Raw genomic sequence first — 17,664 nt, forward strand, 5'->3', positions numbered from 1 at the left:
ATTAATTAAAAATGAACAAGTCCACCCCAGGCTCGGGAAAATCCTGGGATTTCCTGGGGAGGGACAAAAATTCCCGAGGAATTCCCCCAAAGCGGCCCCAGACAAAGGCCAGGGTGATAAATGGGGCTCTGGGGTTAGGCCGGGGTTTAGGCCCGGTTTTATCTGAGCCGGGTAAACAGCTCATTAATCCCGAGACTAAATGAGGTGGGAATGCAAATATCGGGGGGATAAGGGCAGGGGACAGCGGAGGGGAAAGGAAAAAGGGAAAAAATGGGATTTGGTTTACAGGGGATGAAAAATTAAAATGGGATTTTTTTATATGGGAAGGGGGAAAAAATTGGATTTGTTTTATTGGGGAGGGGGGAAATGGGATTTGTTTTGAACTATTTTCAAGGGTTTTGAAGGATTTTAAAATATTTCCAAGGGTTTTGAAGGATTTTTAAATATTGTAAAGGGTTGTGAAGGATTTTAGAGGGTTTTGAAGGATTTTAAAATATTTGAAAGGGTTTTGAATGTTTCTGAAGGATTTTAGGTAGTTTTGAACCATTTGCAAGGATATTTTTTCAGGTTTAGAAGGGTTTTAGAGAGTTTAGAACTATTTTAAAGGATTTTAAGGGGCTTTGAAGGTTTTAAAGAGTTTTAAAGGTTTTTAAAGGGTTTTAGAGAGTTTTGAAACATTTCCAAGGATATTTTTGAGGGTTTGGAAGGGTTTAAAGGGTTTTAGAGAGTTTGGAACTATTTTAAATTATTTTAAAGGGTTTTAGAAGGTTTTGAAGGGTTTTAGAGAGTTTTGAACTGTTTTAAAAGGTTTTAGAGAGTTCTGAACCATTTCCAAGGATATTTTTGGGGGTTTGGAATGGTTTAAAGGGTTTTCAGGGCTGCCACCGGCCCCGCGGCCGCTCCCCCATGGCACCCCATGCATCAGGTGTTTATCGGGGATTCCGCAGCCCTTCCCCGCTTTTGGAGGGAGTTCAGAGAGCACCGGGACTTCCCCTGCCCTAAATCTGCTCCTCCCTGGCTTCCGGTGCCTCCCGGCCCTAAAATCAGCACTGGAAAAATCCCAAAAGCCATCAGTTCCCCGATAAAGTAAACTTCCCGTTTCTCCCCCAAATTCCAGGGGATTTTTTGGGGGTTTTATGGCTTTGATCCTCTGTGGAGCAGCTCCCTTCAAATGATTAATGAATGAATGAATGAATGAATTAATGATTAATTAATTAATCAGGAGGTGTCTGGGGGATTTGGGATGGTTGTCTCCGGTGGGAGATATCCCTGTCCACGGCACGGGGTTGGATTTGGGGGATTTTTGGGTTTTTTTCCATCCCAAACCATTCTGGGGTTTCTGAGTCAAACCACCTGGACCCCACAGCAGCATCCAAGGGATAAATGGGATCCAAAGGATAAAATTCCCTAAATCCAGCTCAGTCCTTCCCTCCTGCACCTCTTGGGGCTGCTGAAGGTTCTTGGGATTATCCAGGCCAGGAAAATGAGGAAAAATCCCAAAAAATCTGTGCAAATCCAACGGGTTCCTGGCTGGGAAGGTGCCACAGTGAGGGGAGAAACCTGACCCTAGATCAATCCTGACCCCAAATCAGTCGCAGCCCTAAATCAATCCCAACCCCAAATCACCAATCTCAACCCCAAATCATCAATCCCAACCCAAATCTCCAATCCAGAGCCCAAATCATCAATCCCAAGCCCAGATCATCAATCCCAAGCCCAAATCATGAATCCTGACCCCAAATCAACAATCCCGACCCCAAAACAGTCCCGATGGATGGGACGTGTCTGTGGTGTGGGATTGGTTTATTTGGGATGAGTTTGTGGATGGGATTTGTTTGGGATGTGTTTGTGGGGGGATTTGGGGTTTGGGGGAGGATTTGGGGGCTGGGTTTGGGTTCTTTGAAGGGATTTGGGGAAAAAACGAGAGGCAGAAGCGGCGCCTGTGCGTGATCCTGGCCGGGCGCCTTCCCAAAGCCTGGTCCCAACACCCGTTCCCAATGCGCGTTCCCGTTCCCGTTCCCGTTCCCAATGCGCGTCCCCGGGCGCGCTCCCGACCCCGCGCGTTCCCGGCCGGCCCCACACGGGGGCGCTGCAGAATTCCGGAGCCGCCGCCGCGCCCGGAGAGACCGCGGGACCCCCAAATAAACCCTGAAAACGCCAAATAACCCCAAATTAACTCTCAATACACCAAATAACCCCAAATAAACCCTAAATACACCAAATAACCCCATTTAAACGCTAAAAATACCAAATAACCACAAATAAACCCTAAATACATCGAGATAACCCCAATTAGACCCTAAAACCACCAAGTAACCCCAAATAAACCTTAAATACACCAAATAACCCCAAACAAACCCTAAAACCATCAAATAACCCCAAATAACACCTGAAAACACCAAACAACCCCAAACAGACATCAAACCCACCAAATAACCCCAAATAAACCCTAAATACATGGAAATAACCCAAACAGACACTAAAACAAAAAAAAAAAATAACAAAATAGACCCTAAAACCACAAAATAGACCCCAATTGATTCCAAAACCCCCAAATCCACCTGAACAGACCCCAACAGCCACGGGCAGGTACTAATGAGTAACCCCAAATCATGCAAACAACTCCAAATCATTGAAATAACCCCAAATCATTGAAATAACCCCAAAGAGCCCCTGACAGACACAGAGAGACCCCCCCCGACACACGGACACCCCAAATATTCCCTGACAGCCCCAAAAATCCATTGGCATCCCCAAATACCCCCCAAGACACACGGACATCCCCCAGGATCCAGTGACACCTCCGGACACCCCCAAATATCCATGGACGGCCCCAAAATCCCCCAATAAACACAGAAACACCCCAATATTCCCTGACAATCCCAAAAATCCCCCCAAAAACACGGACACACCCCAATATTCACTGGGCAACAGAAATAAGGGAATATCCAAACAGATCAAACAATATCCCAAGGGATAAATGAATATCCAATAGGATAAATCAATATCCAAAGCAATTAATCAATACCCAAAGATTGATCAATACCCAAAGGGACTGATCAATATCCAAAGGGATAAAACCACATCCAACAGGATAAATCAATATTGGAAGGAAACAGAGGAATATCCAAAGGGGTTGATCAATAACCAAGAGGATAAATCAACATCCAAAGGCCTTGATCAATATAAGTAGAATAGATATTCCAATCAATCAATCAATCAATGCCCAATGGGATGGATCAATATCCCAAGGGATCGATTCCCAGGAGGAATCCAAGCCAGGACAATCCCATCCCAGGGGATTTTCCCCAATCCAAATTCCTCCACCTCCAAAATTCCCAGGATTTTTGGGCAACACATCCCGAATCCAACCTGTTCCCGTGAAATTCCTGGGTTTTTTGGGAGACACCATCCCAAATCCAACCTGTTCCCATGAAAAGCAGGATTTAGGAAAGTTGGGAATTCCGGAGGTGGGAAAAGCCACACAGTCAGTCCCAAAGAAACCAGCAGCAAGGTAAGCAAGGAATAGCTGGAATTTCAGGAATATTATTTCAGGAATATTATCCAGGATTTTTGCATTTAATGGGAATGGATGAAGCACTAAAAAACCCCAAAATCCCCTCCCAAATTCTGGGATGGATGCATGGAAAACCCAAAGGATTCTGGGTTTATCTTTTATCTTCTCCAGAAGATAAAATCCCAAGAATTCCAAGAAACTTCAGCGACATTCCAGCATTCCAAGAAATTTTCCAGAATTCCCAAAAAAATCAGCGACTCACCCTCATCTGGGTATTCTGTGGGGAATGGGGCCCGAGGAACCCGGGAAGGGCCGAAATTCCAGCTGGGATTTTCCTTGGAGCCGTCGTGTCCGTCGTGCTCTTCCCCTCCTGGATGGGAGCGACCAGGAGAGGCTGAATTTGGGGAAAATTTGGGGAATTTAGGAATTCCTAACCCCAAATATCCGCATTTCCTTCTGGTTCCCTCCAAAATTCGAACTGATTTTTGTGGGGTTTCAGGGGTTTTAGGGTCAGGGAATTCCCGCTGGAAAAACCTGGGAATGCCAGAGGCAAACCCAAATCCGTGTCCCTGTCCTCAGGTTGTAACCTTGCCATAAATCCAGGTGAAAAATAAAGATTTCCACTAAAATGGGGAATTTCCTAGGATTTTAGGGAAGAAGGGCTTGGAAATTCTTCGAGAGAGACAGGAAAAGGATAAAAACATGGATTTCCTATAAAACTTTACAGGAAAAAGGACAAAAACATGGATTTTCTGTATAAATTTACAGGGAAAAGGATAAAGCCATGGATTTTCCATATAAATTTACAGGGAAAGGGAGATAAAAACCTGGATTTCCTCAAACAAATTACCCAATCCAGGGTGTGGAAAGGATCTTTCCGCTCCTGAAATTAACCTCATATTGAATTTTCCAGGGAATTTTCCTGCTGCTCTCGGATTTTCTGGAGAGGCCGCTCAGTGCCCGGTGCTGAGATCCCTCTTAACAAAAACCCGGCGGCGATAAAAGATTTTTAATTTGGTATTAAAAAGGTTTTCAATTCAACATTTGGAGGTTTTTAATTCAATATTTGTTCAGGACAGAGCGGGGCCGATAAGGGAGCGGGGGCAGCTGCTCCTCACTCAGCGCCCTCCAAACAGCCCCAAAAAGAATTTCCAGCTGCTCCTCCTGCGTTTTCCAAACCAGGGTGGGATATAAAATGATCCAGCATCAATAATCCCCGTTTTTAGGGAAAAAAAAATGGGAATAATTTAAAAAAATAAGTGGGATCATAAAAAGATCTAACATTGATAATTCCCATTTTTATGGGTGGTTCCAAGCGCTGCTCAAATCCACGGGAACGGAGCTGCTTCACACTGGGAATATTCTGGAATATTCCGGAATATTCCTTCAGGATCAAAGGAATTCCTTCAGGTCCAGGTGTGGGATTTTTTGGGGATAATGAGGAAAAAAAAAAAAAATCCCACTTTTCCAGAGGCTCCTCGGGGCACTTGGGAACAGGAGCAAGGCTCCAAATGGGAAAATTCCCAGAGGGATCAGACACAGATCCAGAAAATTCCCAAATGTGGAATATCCAAGAGGGTTATTGCCATAAATTGGGGTTTTTTCAGGATGGGAAACTGGGAATTCCCCAAATCCCAAAATCTACCCAAATAAAGCTGGGCTATAAAATGATCCAACATTAATAATTCCCATTTTTGGGGGTGGTTTCAAGCACTGCTCAAATCCATGAGAACAGAGCTGCTTCTCAACACTGGGAATATTCCAGAATATTCCGGAATATTCCTTCAGGAACAACCCAAAACTCCACAGCCCGTGTTCCGTAAAAACCCAATCCCGTCGTTTTTCCATTTGGATTGGCATCCTGAGGATTTCTCCCACTTTTTCCATAAAAAAATCCTGATTTGCTGCTTCTCATGGAGGGATAAATAAAGGGAATTAATGAATCCCAGGAAAAAACAAACAATTTCCATGGATGACAGGAAAAACCCTTCATTTCCCGCAGCTTTTTATGGGAATGGCAATTAAATTTCCTTGGCTTGATCAGGTGCCCAGAGCTTCATTAAACGTCTCTTAAATCCCTGGAAAAATCAATGCCAGGAGAGCTCCGGGTGGGATTTTATGAGGAGCGGAAGTGAAATCCCCAATTTTTTACATTCAAATCCAGATTTTTTACCTTAAAATCCTTTTTTTTTTGCCTTCAAACCCTATTTTCCCATTCCATCTATCCCCAGCTTACCCCACCACAATCATCCCAAAAAAATCCCATATAAACCCAAATCGGTCCATCACCTTTCGGTTTTTTGGGATGCGATCCCACCCAGAAATCCCAGAAATTCCTCCCCATATCTGTAAGGAGCCGATTTCCCAAATTTCCCAAAATTCCCAAATTTCCACACTGAGCTGCCGGACCCAGAATCCACTCCAAGCCTCATTTCCTCCCCCATTATCATTTTTGGCTGTTTTTTTTTTTTAAATTATACATAATAAAGCGAATTCCCGGCATCTAAAAATGCCAAGAAAAGGGAAAAATCTTTGGGATCGAGGCTTTTTTGGGATTTTTTTGGGATGGAGCTGCTGGAGCTTGCAGTGATTGCCAGCGCCCAGCAGGTCGGGCTGCAAGGCAGCGGCACCGGGAATGCGTCGCTGGAATTTCGCTGCCATCCCCTCCCCCAGGCACGGGGAAAACATGGAATTCCTTGGGAATATCCAAAACCTGAAAGTAATAATCCCAGGAAAGGATGGGGGGGAAAAAATTAGGAATTTCTTGGGAATACACAAAACCAATCCCAGGAAAGGATGGGGGGGAAAAAGCAGCAGATTTTGGGCTCACGGAGAGGGGGGAATAATTTCAAATATTCCAATCTTGGCAATCCTGCAGTGGGTCAAAGTTTAGGGTGGAATGAAGAGGGAAAGCTGAAGTTTTGGGGTGGGGAGAATAATCCCAAAGGAAATTCAGCAGCTCAGGGGTTAAATTATTCCTGGATACAAAAAAAAGGGGAATAACCTGGAAAGTATTAATAATATTTACTGATTTTTGGGAAGCAGGAGGGGATGTTTCCATTGGGAAGAATCTCAGGTGAGGATAATTAATTAATTAATTAATTAATTAAATGCTACTCCTCCCAAACTTGGGGCCTTCACAAGGCCTCCTACCAAAATAATTCTACAGAACGGGTAATAATTAATTAATAATTCTGTAAAACTCCAAGTGAAGCAATAACTAATTAATAATCAGGCAGAATTGCAGGGAAAACTGAGCAATAATTAATAAATAATTCTATAAAACTCCAAGTGCAACTGGGAAATAATTAATTAGTAATTAGGCAGAATTCCAGGTTAGTAATTAATTAATAATTCTATGGAGGGGGCAATAATTAATAAATAATTCTACACGGAATAAATAAGTCTATATATATATAGAGTATATATAGAATATATATAGATATCTATATAATATACAAAATATATACACTATATTATATATTTATAAAATATATATTATGTTATATGTTTTATTATATATAAAATATATATTTACATATAATTGGAATATATATCTATATGATATAGAATATAGAATAAAGAATATATCTAATATATATAATTCTAAAAATAATTTTTTTTTTCTTTCCATCTCGCCCGTGTTTTGACATCTCCCGGGACGGAGTTTGGGTGTTTATAAACGGGGGAATTCCAGGGCCGGAGATTTGAACAACTCCTTCCAAATCTCGTCAATCCCGAAGGTTTTTTCCTGCTTTTCCCCAAACACTTCATAAATCTAAGCCGGGTTTGGGAGCCTGAGCCCAGCTCAGCAAAGCCGGAGCCTCCTGGCATGAGGCAAAAAGGGCTTTTTATAAATAAAACTTCTTAAAATCACCCAGCACTCCATTAATTCCCGGACACTCCGGCTTGGCTTCAAAGGGGATCTTTGCAGCAAAAAAAGGGAATTTTGGGGGTTTTTTTGTTGTTTTAATGATTTGCTACTTGGCCTTGTCATAACTACGCGGAGCAAAAAGGCGGCGGCGGGGAGAGGGTTGGGGAAACGTGAGGTTCCGGCTGCCAGGCAGCTGTGGCTCCCTGGATTTGGGGTTTTAGAGGAAAAAGGGTTTCAAACATCTGGGTTTGGGCTTTTTTTTTTATTTTTTTGGGATTATTTTGGGATTTTTCCTGAAGGGAGTGGACAGGGATGGACATGACGGCGGCTGGGCCGCGACTCCAGCAGAATGGAGTTTTGTTCCAAGGCAGAGTGAAAAAAAGGGATCAGAAAATGGATAAAAGGAAGACTAAATAATCCCCAAAAAAGTTACGCCAAAAAATGAGGCAAAAAATTTATAAAAATATCGCCTAAACCAGGCCTACTAGCAGGCAAGGCCTACGGAGGCCTACTGAGGCCTGAGGGCCTACTCTGATTTTCTCTTTGTTAATGAATCCTTTTAATTAACAATGCTCCCAATTTTTAAATCATAATTAATCCCATTCCTATTGATTATTCCTGTCTCCAGGAGGTGAGAATTTTCTGGGGTTAAGGAACAGAGCTGGGACAAGAGGAGTTCTGGCTCCAACCCCTGCCAACGCACATTTTTGAGCCTCAATTTTCCCAAATTTCATTAAAATGGAAGAGCCATCCTCTCTCTCCTCTATGTTTTGACTGCTTCTGAATATTTTAAGGAAGGAATTCTGCTGTTCAGCAGTTCAGGGAAAACCATATGGGATGAATTTTGGACGGAAAAATAAAAGCATCGTCATCAGCTCTGTGCGAATAAATCTGGGTTTATTAATTTTACAGAATAAAGGGGAAAGTCATCGCTTTCCAAAAGCTCCTTCCAACCCAAACCATTCCCTGGTTCCCTGATTTTTGGACACTCTGGAGTGACTCCATAACCTCTCCTTGAAGACCCTCGGAGATGGAAATGTGGCCCTGGAATTTCCTGTTTTCCCAATTTCCCATGGGATACCTGGTCGGGCGTTCCCTGGGCACTCCAAGATCTCATTCCCACTAAAATTCCCAGTGGACACAGCAGGAATTCCAAATCCCTGCTCGCTCCCACATCCCAATTTTCCTACTTTTCCTTCAGCTTCCGACTCCATCCAAAGAATATTCCAGGGAACAAAAGGCTCCCTCCTCCTCCACCCTTGAAATTCCATGAACTTTCCTGATTTAAAAACCTCATTTGGAGCCTTTGATGAGCCTGGATCTTCCCTCCCTCCCATTTTTTTGTTAATTTTCCGCCCAGCTGTCCGTTGGACTTTTCCAAAGGGTGCCAGCTGCTGGATTCACGGGGAAAACAATGCTTGGGAAGCAATTAAAGCTCTGAGGCTCTGATTGGAACGGGATAACGCCGCTCCCGGCGGGAATTGCGAGGCTGCCGCGCTCCTGGCCTTGCCAGGAGGGGCTGGAAACGAGCCCTGAGCCAGGAGGGAAGCGCTGGAATTTGTTCTGGGGAAAGGAGGGATCGGAGGAGCAGGAATGGCAGGAAGGGATTTTATTCCTGGAATAAAGGATTGGAGGAGTTGGAGTGCTGGGAATGGATTTATTCTTGGAATGAAGGACTGGAGGAGTTGGAATTCTGGAAAGTGATTTTATTCCTGGAATAAAGGATTGGAAGAGCTAGAATGCCGGGAAGCGATTTATTCCTGAAGTTAAAGGATTGGAAGAGTTGAAATGATGGGAATGGATTTATTCCTGGTTAAAGGATTGGATGGACTGGAATGCTGGAAAAGGATTTATTCCTGGAATAAAGGACTGGAGGAGTTGGAATTCTGGGAATGGGTTTAATTCCTGAAGGAAAAGATTGGATAGACTGGAATGGCAGAAAGGGATTTATTCCTGGATAAAGGATTGGAGGAGTTGGAATACTGGGAATGGATTTAATTCCCAGAGTAAAGGATTGGATAGACTGGAGTGCCAGGAAGGGATTTATTCCTGCAATAAAGGATTGGAGAGGTTGGAATGCCAGGAAGGGATTTTATTCCAGTAGCTTCCACCTCAGTGGAACTCCAGGAGATCCCCATGGATCCCAACCATTCCCAAAATTCCTGGGGTTTCTGGAAAACTTCCCAGGGAATCGATGCCAGAGCCACAGAAATTGTGGGATTTGCTCTCTGGGATGGGATCCCTGCTGCGGAATTTTCCCACCCCAATAATCGCCCCCCACATCCATAAAAACTCTTTTTCCTGGGAATTTGGCCCGTGGAACGTCCCCCAGTCCAACCCTTCCCAGCTGGACTCACCTCGGGATGGGAATTCCGGGTGGTACCTGAAAAACCAAAGGGAAAAAGAGCCGTAAAATCCCAGATTTTCCTCAAGGATCATTCCAGTCTGAATAAATGGGGATGGATGGGAGAATCTGGGAACCCAGGGAATGGGAAACACAGGGAATTCCAGGAGGAATCGGGATGGGCCAGCCCTGGACAATCCCTGGATGGGATTTAAGACCCTTCCCAACCCTAATTCCACGGATTTCCGTCCCTTGGAGCAGATCCTTCTCCAAACACAAAAATTCCAGCCACCTTTTTCCCCTCAAATACTTTCAAAGTCACTTCCAAGCCCAAAATATTCCAGGATTTTCACTGAGCCCATTCCCAGCAAGTGGAGGGTGATCCAAGCTCTGCCCATTCCCAAAAATAAAAATAAAAAAGGATTTAATATGAAAAATCAGGATTCTTTCCTCTCTCCCATTTCAGGAAAATCTTGGGAATCATTTTAATCCAGAAACGGCACCAGGAAATTTGGGAATCCCACCGAGGGTTGGGAATAAGGCACAAAGTGCCCGTTCCAAGATGAGCTCTTGGACAGGGAGAAAATTTCCCAGGATATTGGGTTGGGAAGAGCCTTTTGGAGGAAAAATTGGGAATTTTTCAGGATGCTTTTGGGCCTGCTTCCCGAATTCCTCAAGGAATTTTTTCTCCATCCTGTGGCTGCTCCATTTTATCCCAAAATCCCCAAAATCCAGCCCCACACGAGGGCAGCTGGGAAAGCAGTTGCAGCTTTTCATTCCCTTTTTTTTTTTTATCCTTTAATACCAATATTTCCATGGAAAATCCCAATTCTCCAACATTTAAACAGAAAAACATCAGCTCTAAGAGATCCCTGAGTTTCCCCCAATCCCAAAAACCCCAGCATTCCCAAAATTTGGGATATTTCTGCCTCCTGGACAAAGAGGAGCAGCAAAAATCCCTTTTTTTTTTCTTTTTTTTCCGGGAATTTTTGCCTCAGGAGCTTTTCCCGGCCGCGTTTTAGCGCCAACATTTCCTGAATGATTTTCTGTCACTCGCAATTCCCGCTCCATGAAAGCACCAGGGCTTTGTTCCCGACCTCTGTCATTTTTAATCCCAGGAAATGGCCTAAAAAAAATGGGAAAATTGAGTTCCGTTCCCTGCCCAAGCAGCTCCGTGGAGGCAGATGGAAAAGGCCAAAAAAACCTTGGATTTTCCGGCCTTTTTCTCATTTTTTGGGATAAAAAAACAGCAAAAAAATCTGATTTCAGCTCAAGGATTTGGCTTTATTCCATGGTTGGACTCTGGGAAGGAAAATTTGGGATAAAATGGAATTAGGGATGGGGGGAGGAGAGGATTTTTGGGAATGTGGAAGAGCCATGAGCTCATTTCTGCCTCTGCCAACAGAAACCTTGGATAAATCCCATAAACGCCGGATTTTGGGAGCCTTTGGATTTCCAGTAAGTTCCTCCCCAGAATTTTGCCCTTTTCCCGACATTTTACCTAAATTTGGTGTTTCCCCCACCCCTTCCTGCAGAAAACTTCATCCCAAATCCTATTTTTCCCAATTTTACAATATATACTTGGATTTTTGGGCCTGCAACACTCCAAAAATGCAAAAATTTGGGTTCAATGGGATTTGAGCAGCTGGAAAATCCCAAAATCCAAACCCACTGACCCGGATCCATAAAATCCACATTGCTTCCAATCAAATTCCCAGTTTTTCCTCATTAATTAATTAAATATTCCCAAGGGATGGGGTGGAATGGAACCTTTGGAGCCAGGATTTTAATGTCTGGGAAAATAAATATTTTTTAAAAACCAATGATGTACAAGATTTCCAATAGGAGAAAAAAAATGGGAGCCAGAAAAATGGGATTGGGAATTCCCCATCGGGAGAGGAACGGATTTAAACTCATTTTCCAGCTCAGCTGAGGCTCTCAGGTTTCAGGTTAATGATGGATCCAGGAGGAAATGGATGGGAAAATTGGGATAATTCCATCAGCCGGGCCGGGAAAGGCTGGAAAATTCCGGAAGGGAGCAACCCAGAAGGCTCCAAATGGAATTAGTGGTGGGAGCGAGCTCAGGGATAAAAGGGGGTGAAAATGGGATTAATTTAATTTGGATTAATATGAGAAATTCCTTCCTTAAAAGAAAAAGAGGGGAGAAAATCCCCATCCGGAATGAATCAGGAATATCAGAGAATTCCTTCCTTAAAAAAGGGGGGGAAAGTCCCATCCTGAAAATAGGAATAAATCAGGAATATCCCAGAATTCCTTCCTTTAAAAAAGAGGGAAAAATCCCCATCCTGAAATTAGAGAGTAAATCAGGAACATCCAAAAATTCCTTCTTTAAAAAAAGTGGGGGAAATTCCTGAAATTAGGGAATAAATCAGGAATATCCCAGAACTTCTTCCTTATAAAAATAAAATTAGGCAAAAATCTTGAAATTGTAGAACAAATCTGGAATGTCCCAGCACTCCTTCCTTTAAAAGATGGGGGGAAATTCCTGAAAATAGGGAATAAATCAGGAATACCCCAGAACCCCTTCCTTATAAAAAGAGGGAAAAATCCCCATCCTGAAAATAGAGAATAAATCAGGAATATCCCAGAACTCCTTCCTTATAAAAAGAGGGGAAAATCCCCATCCTTAACCAGACAAAATCCACCCAAAACAACGACAGCTCCCCAGAATTCTCCCATTATCCCGAGCCTGGAACACCCACACAATTCCAAACCACGGGGGGATTCCTGCAGCGGGAGGGATGCCCGGAATGTTCCGGAATTCCGGGAAATCCAGGGGAACCCACCTGGCGCGGAGGCGCTGCAGGGAGCGCAGGATGGCGGCGCCCTGGTCCCGCGCCCGGGCGCTGAGCGGCTCCTCCCGCAAAGCCTGGCACAGGAAATCCTCGGCCTCTGGAAAACGGGAATGGGGAAAATGGGAAAATGGGAAAATGGGAAAATGGGAAAATGGGAAAATGGGAAAATGGGAAAATGGGAAAATGGGAAAATGGGAATGGGAAAGGGTTCAGGAAATGTGGGAATGGGAAAATTGGGAAATATAGGAAAGGAAAAATCAGGGATACGCGGCCTTGGAGAGGTAAAGCAGCCGCGGGAAGAGGCGGGAAATGTGGGAATGGCCAGAAAAATCAGGAAATCTGAGAAAGGGAAAGGGTTCAGGAAATCTGGGAATGGGAAAATTAGGAAATGTGGGAATGGGAAAGGGTTCAGGAAATCTGGGAACGGGAAAGGGAAAATCAGGATATGCGGCCTTGGAGAGGGAAAGCGGCCGTGGGAAGGGACAAGGAAGAGGGGAAGGGTCTGGAAATCTGGGAATGGCCGGGTAAGTCAGGGACACATGAAAGGGATGAGGTTTGGGGTGTTTCGGGGAGGGTTGAAGTTTTGGGGTGTTTTTGAGGCAAAAGGATGAAGTTTTAGGGTGATTTGGTGGCAGAGGGATGAAGTTTGGGGTGTTTTGGAGAAGAAGGATGAAGTTTTAGGGTGTTTGAAGGGGGGTGACAAGGTTTTGGGGTGTTTTGGAGGCAGAGGGATGAAGTTGGGGGTGTTTTAGGGAGGGATGATGTTTTGGGGTGTTTTGAGGGAGGGATGAGCACAGCGCTGCTGCAGCAGGAAATGAAAGCTGAAACCCCAAAGCCACTGAAAAGGTTCCAGCTGCTTCCTCAGCACCCTCCAAGTGTGGGGTCCACAGCGCCCACAGTTTTGGGATCAGGGAGGTCCCATGACCCCCCCAAATTCTCCTCGGGGTCAGGGAGGCCCCAGAGCCTCCAAATTTTGGGGCTGAGGACAGGGAGGCCCTAGATTCTCCTCGGGATTGGGGAGGTCCCAAATTCTCCTTGGGGTCAGGGTCAGGGCCAGGGAGGCCCCACAACACCCGAGGACCCCAAACCACCCCAGGGAAGCCCCTCCAAACCCTTCCCAGCCCCACCCCACAGCAGGATTCCCTTATGGGGCAGGAGGGGGGGCGAGGAGGATCCGTTACCTTCCAGGAGCCGCTGGATCTCCTGTGGGTTCGGGGCATCCATGGGATCCACGGGATCCTTGGGATCCTTGGGATCCTTGGGATCCCTTCCCACGGCGCCGCGATCGCTGTGGGGTGACGAGGAGGAAGCCACGAGGGCGGGGACACCCCAAAAACGAGGAGGAGGAGGAGGAGGAGGAGGAGGAACCTTTGGGGTTTGGGCTCCTCCTCCTTTGAAACCCCAGCAGATCCCTGGGACCGTTCCCAGCCGTGCTGGGCCATCCCAAAAATTCCAGGTGGGAAAAGCTGGGCTGCGGCCAAGGAGCTCCAACTGGAATTCCCAGCTGGAATTTCCTCCCCGAGCTCACCTGGAGCCTCCCGGGGCTGTTCCTGCCCCCAAAATTGAGATTTCTCTGGGTTTTTCCACCCCAAAAATCCCCATGGGGAAAAAAGGGGGATGTTCTGGGATGAAATCTCCCATTTTCCTGTTTTCTGAGTGGAAAAGAGGTTGGATTTGGAAAATAATTGCCTGGGATGGGGAAAAGATGGGAAAACTCCTGGAAATGTGAAGATTTCCACATGGAAATATGCAAAATATTCCTGGAAATTTCCACATAGAAATACTCCTGGAAACCCAGAGCTGCTCTTCCAGGTGCTCCCAGGTGTTTTGGGCCACCTTTTTCTGAGAAATAAAGGAAAAAGCTCCAATTTTTTTTTTAAATCTCACCACAAACCAGACAAGGAGCAGGTGCCAGGAGGGTCCTGATATTTTGGGGTCAGGATTTGGGGTCGTGGAGCCAAAGGAGAAACCCCAAAGCAGCCCCAGGGTCCTTTTGGGGCCGTTTTGGGCTGAGATTTGCAGGGCCAGCCCCTTATAAATCCCATTTTTCAAGAAGGGGGATTTTATGGATTTCCCATAAAATTTCCAGCTGGATTTTGGGATTTTGGGGTTTTTCTTTGGGGACAGAGGGAGCACCAGGGGATTCTCCAGGTCTGGGACCCAAAACCTCGGAGCTGCGGCTGCCACGTCATTTCCAGAGCAGGGACTTTCACATCCAGCATTTCCCACCCATTTTGAGCCGTTTCTGGCCCGGATTTTAAACCCGGGTTTTGTCCCTCCCCCTTTGCCTCGTTTGGCTCGGCCCAGCTGCAGCACGGGCTCGGTTTTAGCACGAAACGGCCCCAAAATGGAGATTCTGCAGCGGATGCTGAAGCCTCAAAGCACAGGAAATGAAGCTCGGGGGCCCAGGGCAGGAGATGGAAAATCAAAATATCACAGGAGCTGCCCCTCGGTCTTTTTGGGACCTCGAGGGTTTTTTTGGGGTGAAATGTGGATTTTTCCCTGTCAAAAACTGCTCCTCAAATCTCCTGGCCAGGTAGGGCTGGGATGTAGGGAGTTGTGAGGCTTTTTTGGGAGAAAATTTAGGATTTTTCCTTGTCAGTGCATCCCTTTACATCTCCCAGCTGGGTAGGGTTTCCTAACCAGGATTTAGGGAATTCTGAGCCTTTTTTGCAGGAAAAAATGTGGATTTTTCTCCTCAAATCTCCCAGCCAGGTAAGATCTCCTGAGCTGGGATTTAGGGAATTAAAGCCAGGAAATAAAAAATAACAGAAAATAAAAATATCAAGGTAGGGTCTCAGGAAAAGGGATTTTCCCAATTTCCAGGGAAATAAATTTGTTTGGGTTTTTTTTCTCCTTTTTGCTCTCCTTTTCCCTTTTTTTCACTTCAATTTCTGGGTTTTGGAACGGTCACAAATTTGGATTTGGGGTCAGCTGGGAAGGAGAGGGGGGAGCCTGGCGCCGTCCCTGTCCCGCAGCATCCCGAATTTGGGGACTCTGGATTCCGAGCTCCTCCCCGCGGGAGGAAATTCCCGCCTGGATCCCCCCAGGTCCCGCAGCCTGGCTGAGCTTGAGCCCTGCCGGAATCCCTTGGAAATTCAATTTCCCGGGAAACGGAGGCGGGATTGGGCGTAACCATGGAAACGGAGCTGGGGAAAACGGGAGAGGCAGAGCCCTCCCTATTCCAGTCAGGATTGTCGGGAATATCGGGAGAATAATGGGAGAGGCAGAGCCCTGTTCCAGTCTGGAAAATTGGGGATATTGGGGAATAATGGGAGAGGGAGAGCCCTGATCCTGTCGGGAATATTGGGGGGGAAACGGGACAGGCAGAGCCCTTTTCCTATTTGGAAGATCAGGGGGAAAACAGGAGAGGCAGAGCCTTGTTCCAGTCTGGAATATCGAGAATATTGGGGAGTAATGGGAGAGGCAGAGCCCTGTTCAGGTCAGGATTATTGGGTATATTGGGGAATAATGGGAGAGGGAGAGCCCTGTTCCTGTCAGGAATATCGGGAATATTGGGGGAATAATGAGAGAGGCAGAGCCCTGTTCCTGTCAGGAATATCGGGAATATTGGGGGAATAATGAGAGAGGCAGAGCCCTGTTCCTGTCGGGATTATTGGGAATATTGGGGAGTAATGGGAGAGGCAGAGCCCTGTTCCTGTCAGGAATATCGGGAATATTGGGGGAATAATGAGAGAGACAGAGCCCTATTCCCATTGGGAATATGAGGGGGAAACTGGGAGAGGCAGAGCCGTGCTTCAGTCAGGAATATTGGGCATATTGGAGGGGAAATGGGAGAGGCAGAGCCCTGATCCGGGAAAATTTGGAATATTGGGGGAAAATGGAAGAGGTAGATTTCCAGTTGGGAATATCGGGAATATCAGGGGAATATCAGGGCCACTGAAATCCCTGGATTGGGCAGGGAGAGGTTGAGGAGGAGCTGTGGAATGTTCTGGGCACACCTCGGGGCGGGAATTCCCATTTGGGATGAATTTACCCCAAAAGGGGCGGTGGGAGGAGCGCGGTTATCCACGCCTGGATCCCCAAGAGGAACGGGATGGATGGGCTGGGTTAGGCCGGGTTTATCCAAGAGGAACTGGATGGATGGGCTGGGTTAGGCCGGGTTGTTCCAAGAGGAACTGGATGGATGGGCTGGGTTAGGCCGGGTTTATCCAAGAGGAACTGGATGGATGGGCTGGGTTAGGCCGGGTTGTTCCAAGAGGAACTGGATGGATGGGCTGGGTTAGGCCGGGTTGTTCCAAGAGGAACTGGATGGATGGGCTGGGTTAGGCCGGGTTGTTCCAAGAGGAACTGGATGGATGGGCTGGGTTAGGCCGGGCTTTTCCAAGGAGGAACTGGATGGATGGGCTGGGTTAGGCCGGGTTTTTCCAAGGAGGAACGGGATGGATGGGCTGGGTTAGGCCGGGCTTTTCCCGCCTGGAGCCGCGCTCTGCTGAGCCAGACACAAAGCCGGGGTGGCGGAGGCAGTGAGCGAGACAGACAGAGTGACAAGGACAGAATGAGCTGTCACCTCCCATTTGTCACCGCTCCCGGTGGCTCCCGCCGCTCCCAAAGCCCGGCTCGGCTCCAGCCCGGCTCAGCCCGGGTTTATCCAGCCTGGAACCCCCTCCTGCCCTCGCCAGGGTTTGCTGTGCCTGGAAATGTCGGGGCAGGGATTTCCAGAAGGATCCTGGACAGGGATTAGGGGGGGATTGTCCCTAAACAGGGCTGGTTCCAAGGGACAGAAATTCCTGTCCCCAGTCTGTCCCAAACCTGCCTGGTTCAGCCCCATTCCCTGTCTGGAAGCTTCCCAGGAATCTTCCCATGGCAGCTCCAAGGACGGCAATTCCTGTCCCTAATCTGCCAATATCCTGAAATCCTGAAATCCCAAAATCCCAAAATCCTGAAATCCTGAAATCCCAAAATCCTGAAATCTCGAAATCTCCAAATCCCCAAAATCCCCAAATCCCAAATTCCTGAAATCCTAAAATCCCAAAATCCTCAATCCCCAAATCCCCAAATCCCCAAAATCCTGAAATCCCAAAATCCTGAATTCCCAATCCCTGCCAGAGGCAGATGTCACCAATCCTGGTGAGGTGACCCCGAGGGCCAG

At 46.4% G+C, this 17,664-nt stretch overlaps 1 protein-coding gene across 1 annotated transcript in view; it reads right to left on the minus strand.

Moving 5' to 3' along the window:
- SKAP1 (src kinase associated phosphoprotein 1) overlaps positions 1-13,827 on the minus strand; it is a 61,516-nt gene extending 47,689 nt beyond the window's left edge. The window contains exons 1-4 of the mRNA XM_059488950.1: positions 13,733-13,827; positions 12,543-12,648; positions 9,749-9,774; positions 3,780-3,887 (exon numbers count right to left, since the gene is read on the minus strand). Coding sequence (XP_059344933.1) covers positions 3,780-3,887; positions 9,749-9,774; positions 12,543-12,648; positions 13,733-13,775 — 283 coding nt within the window. The 5' untranslated portion in view covers positions 13,776-13,827. The remainder of the gene's footprint in view (positions 1-3,779; positions 3,888-9,748; positions 9,775-12,542; positions 12,649-13,732) is intronic.
- Positions 13,828-17,664: the final 3,837 nt, after the last annotated feature.

The sequence above is a fragment of the Ammospiza nelsoni genome, chromosome 26 (assembly GCF_027579445.1).
Source record: "Ammospiza nelsoni isolate bAmmNel1 chromosome 26, bAmmNel1.pri, whole genome shotgun sequence".
Lineage (NCBI taxonomy): Eukaryota > Metazoa > Chordata > Aves > Passeriformes > Passerellidae > Ammospiza > Ammospiza nelsoni.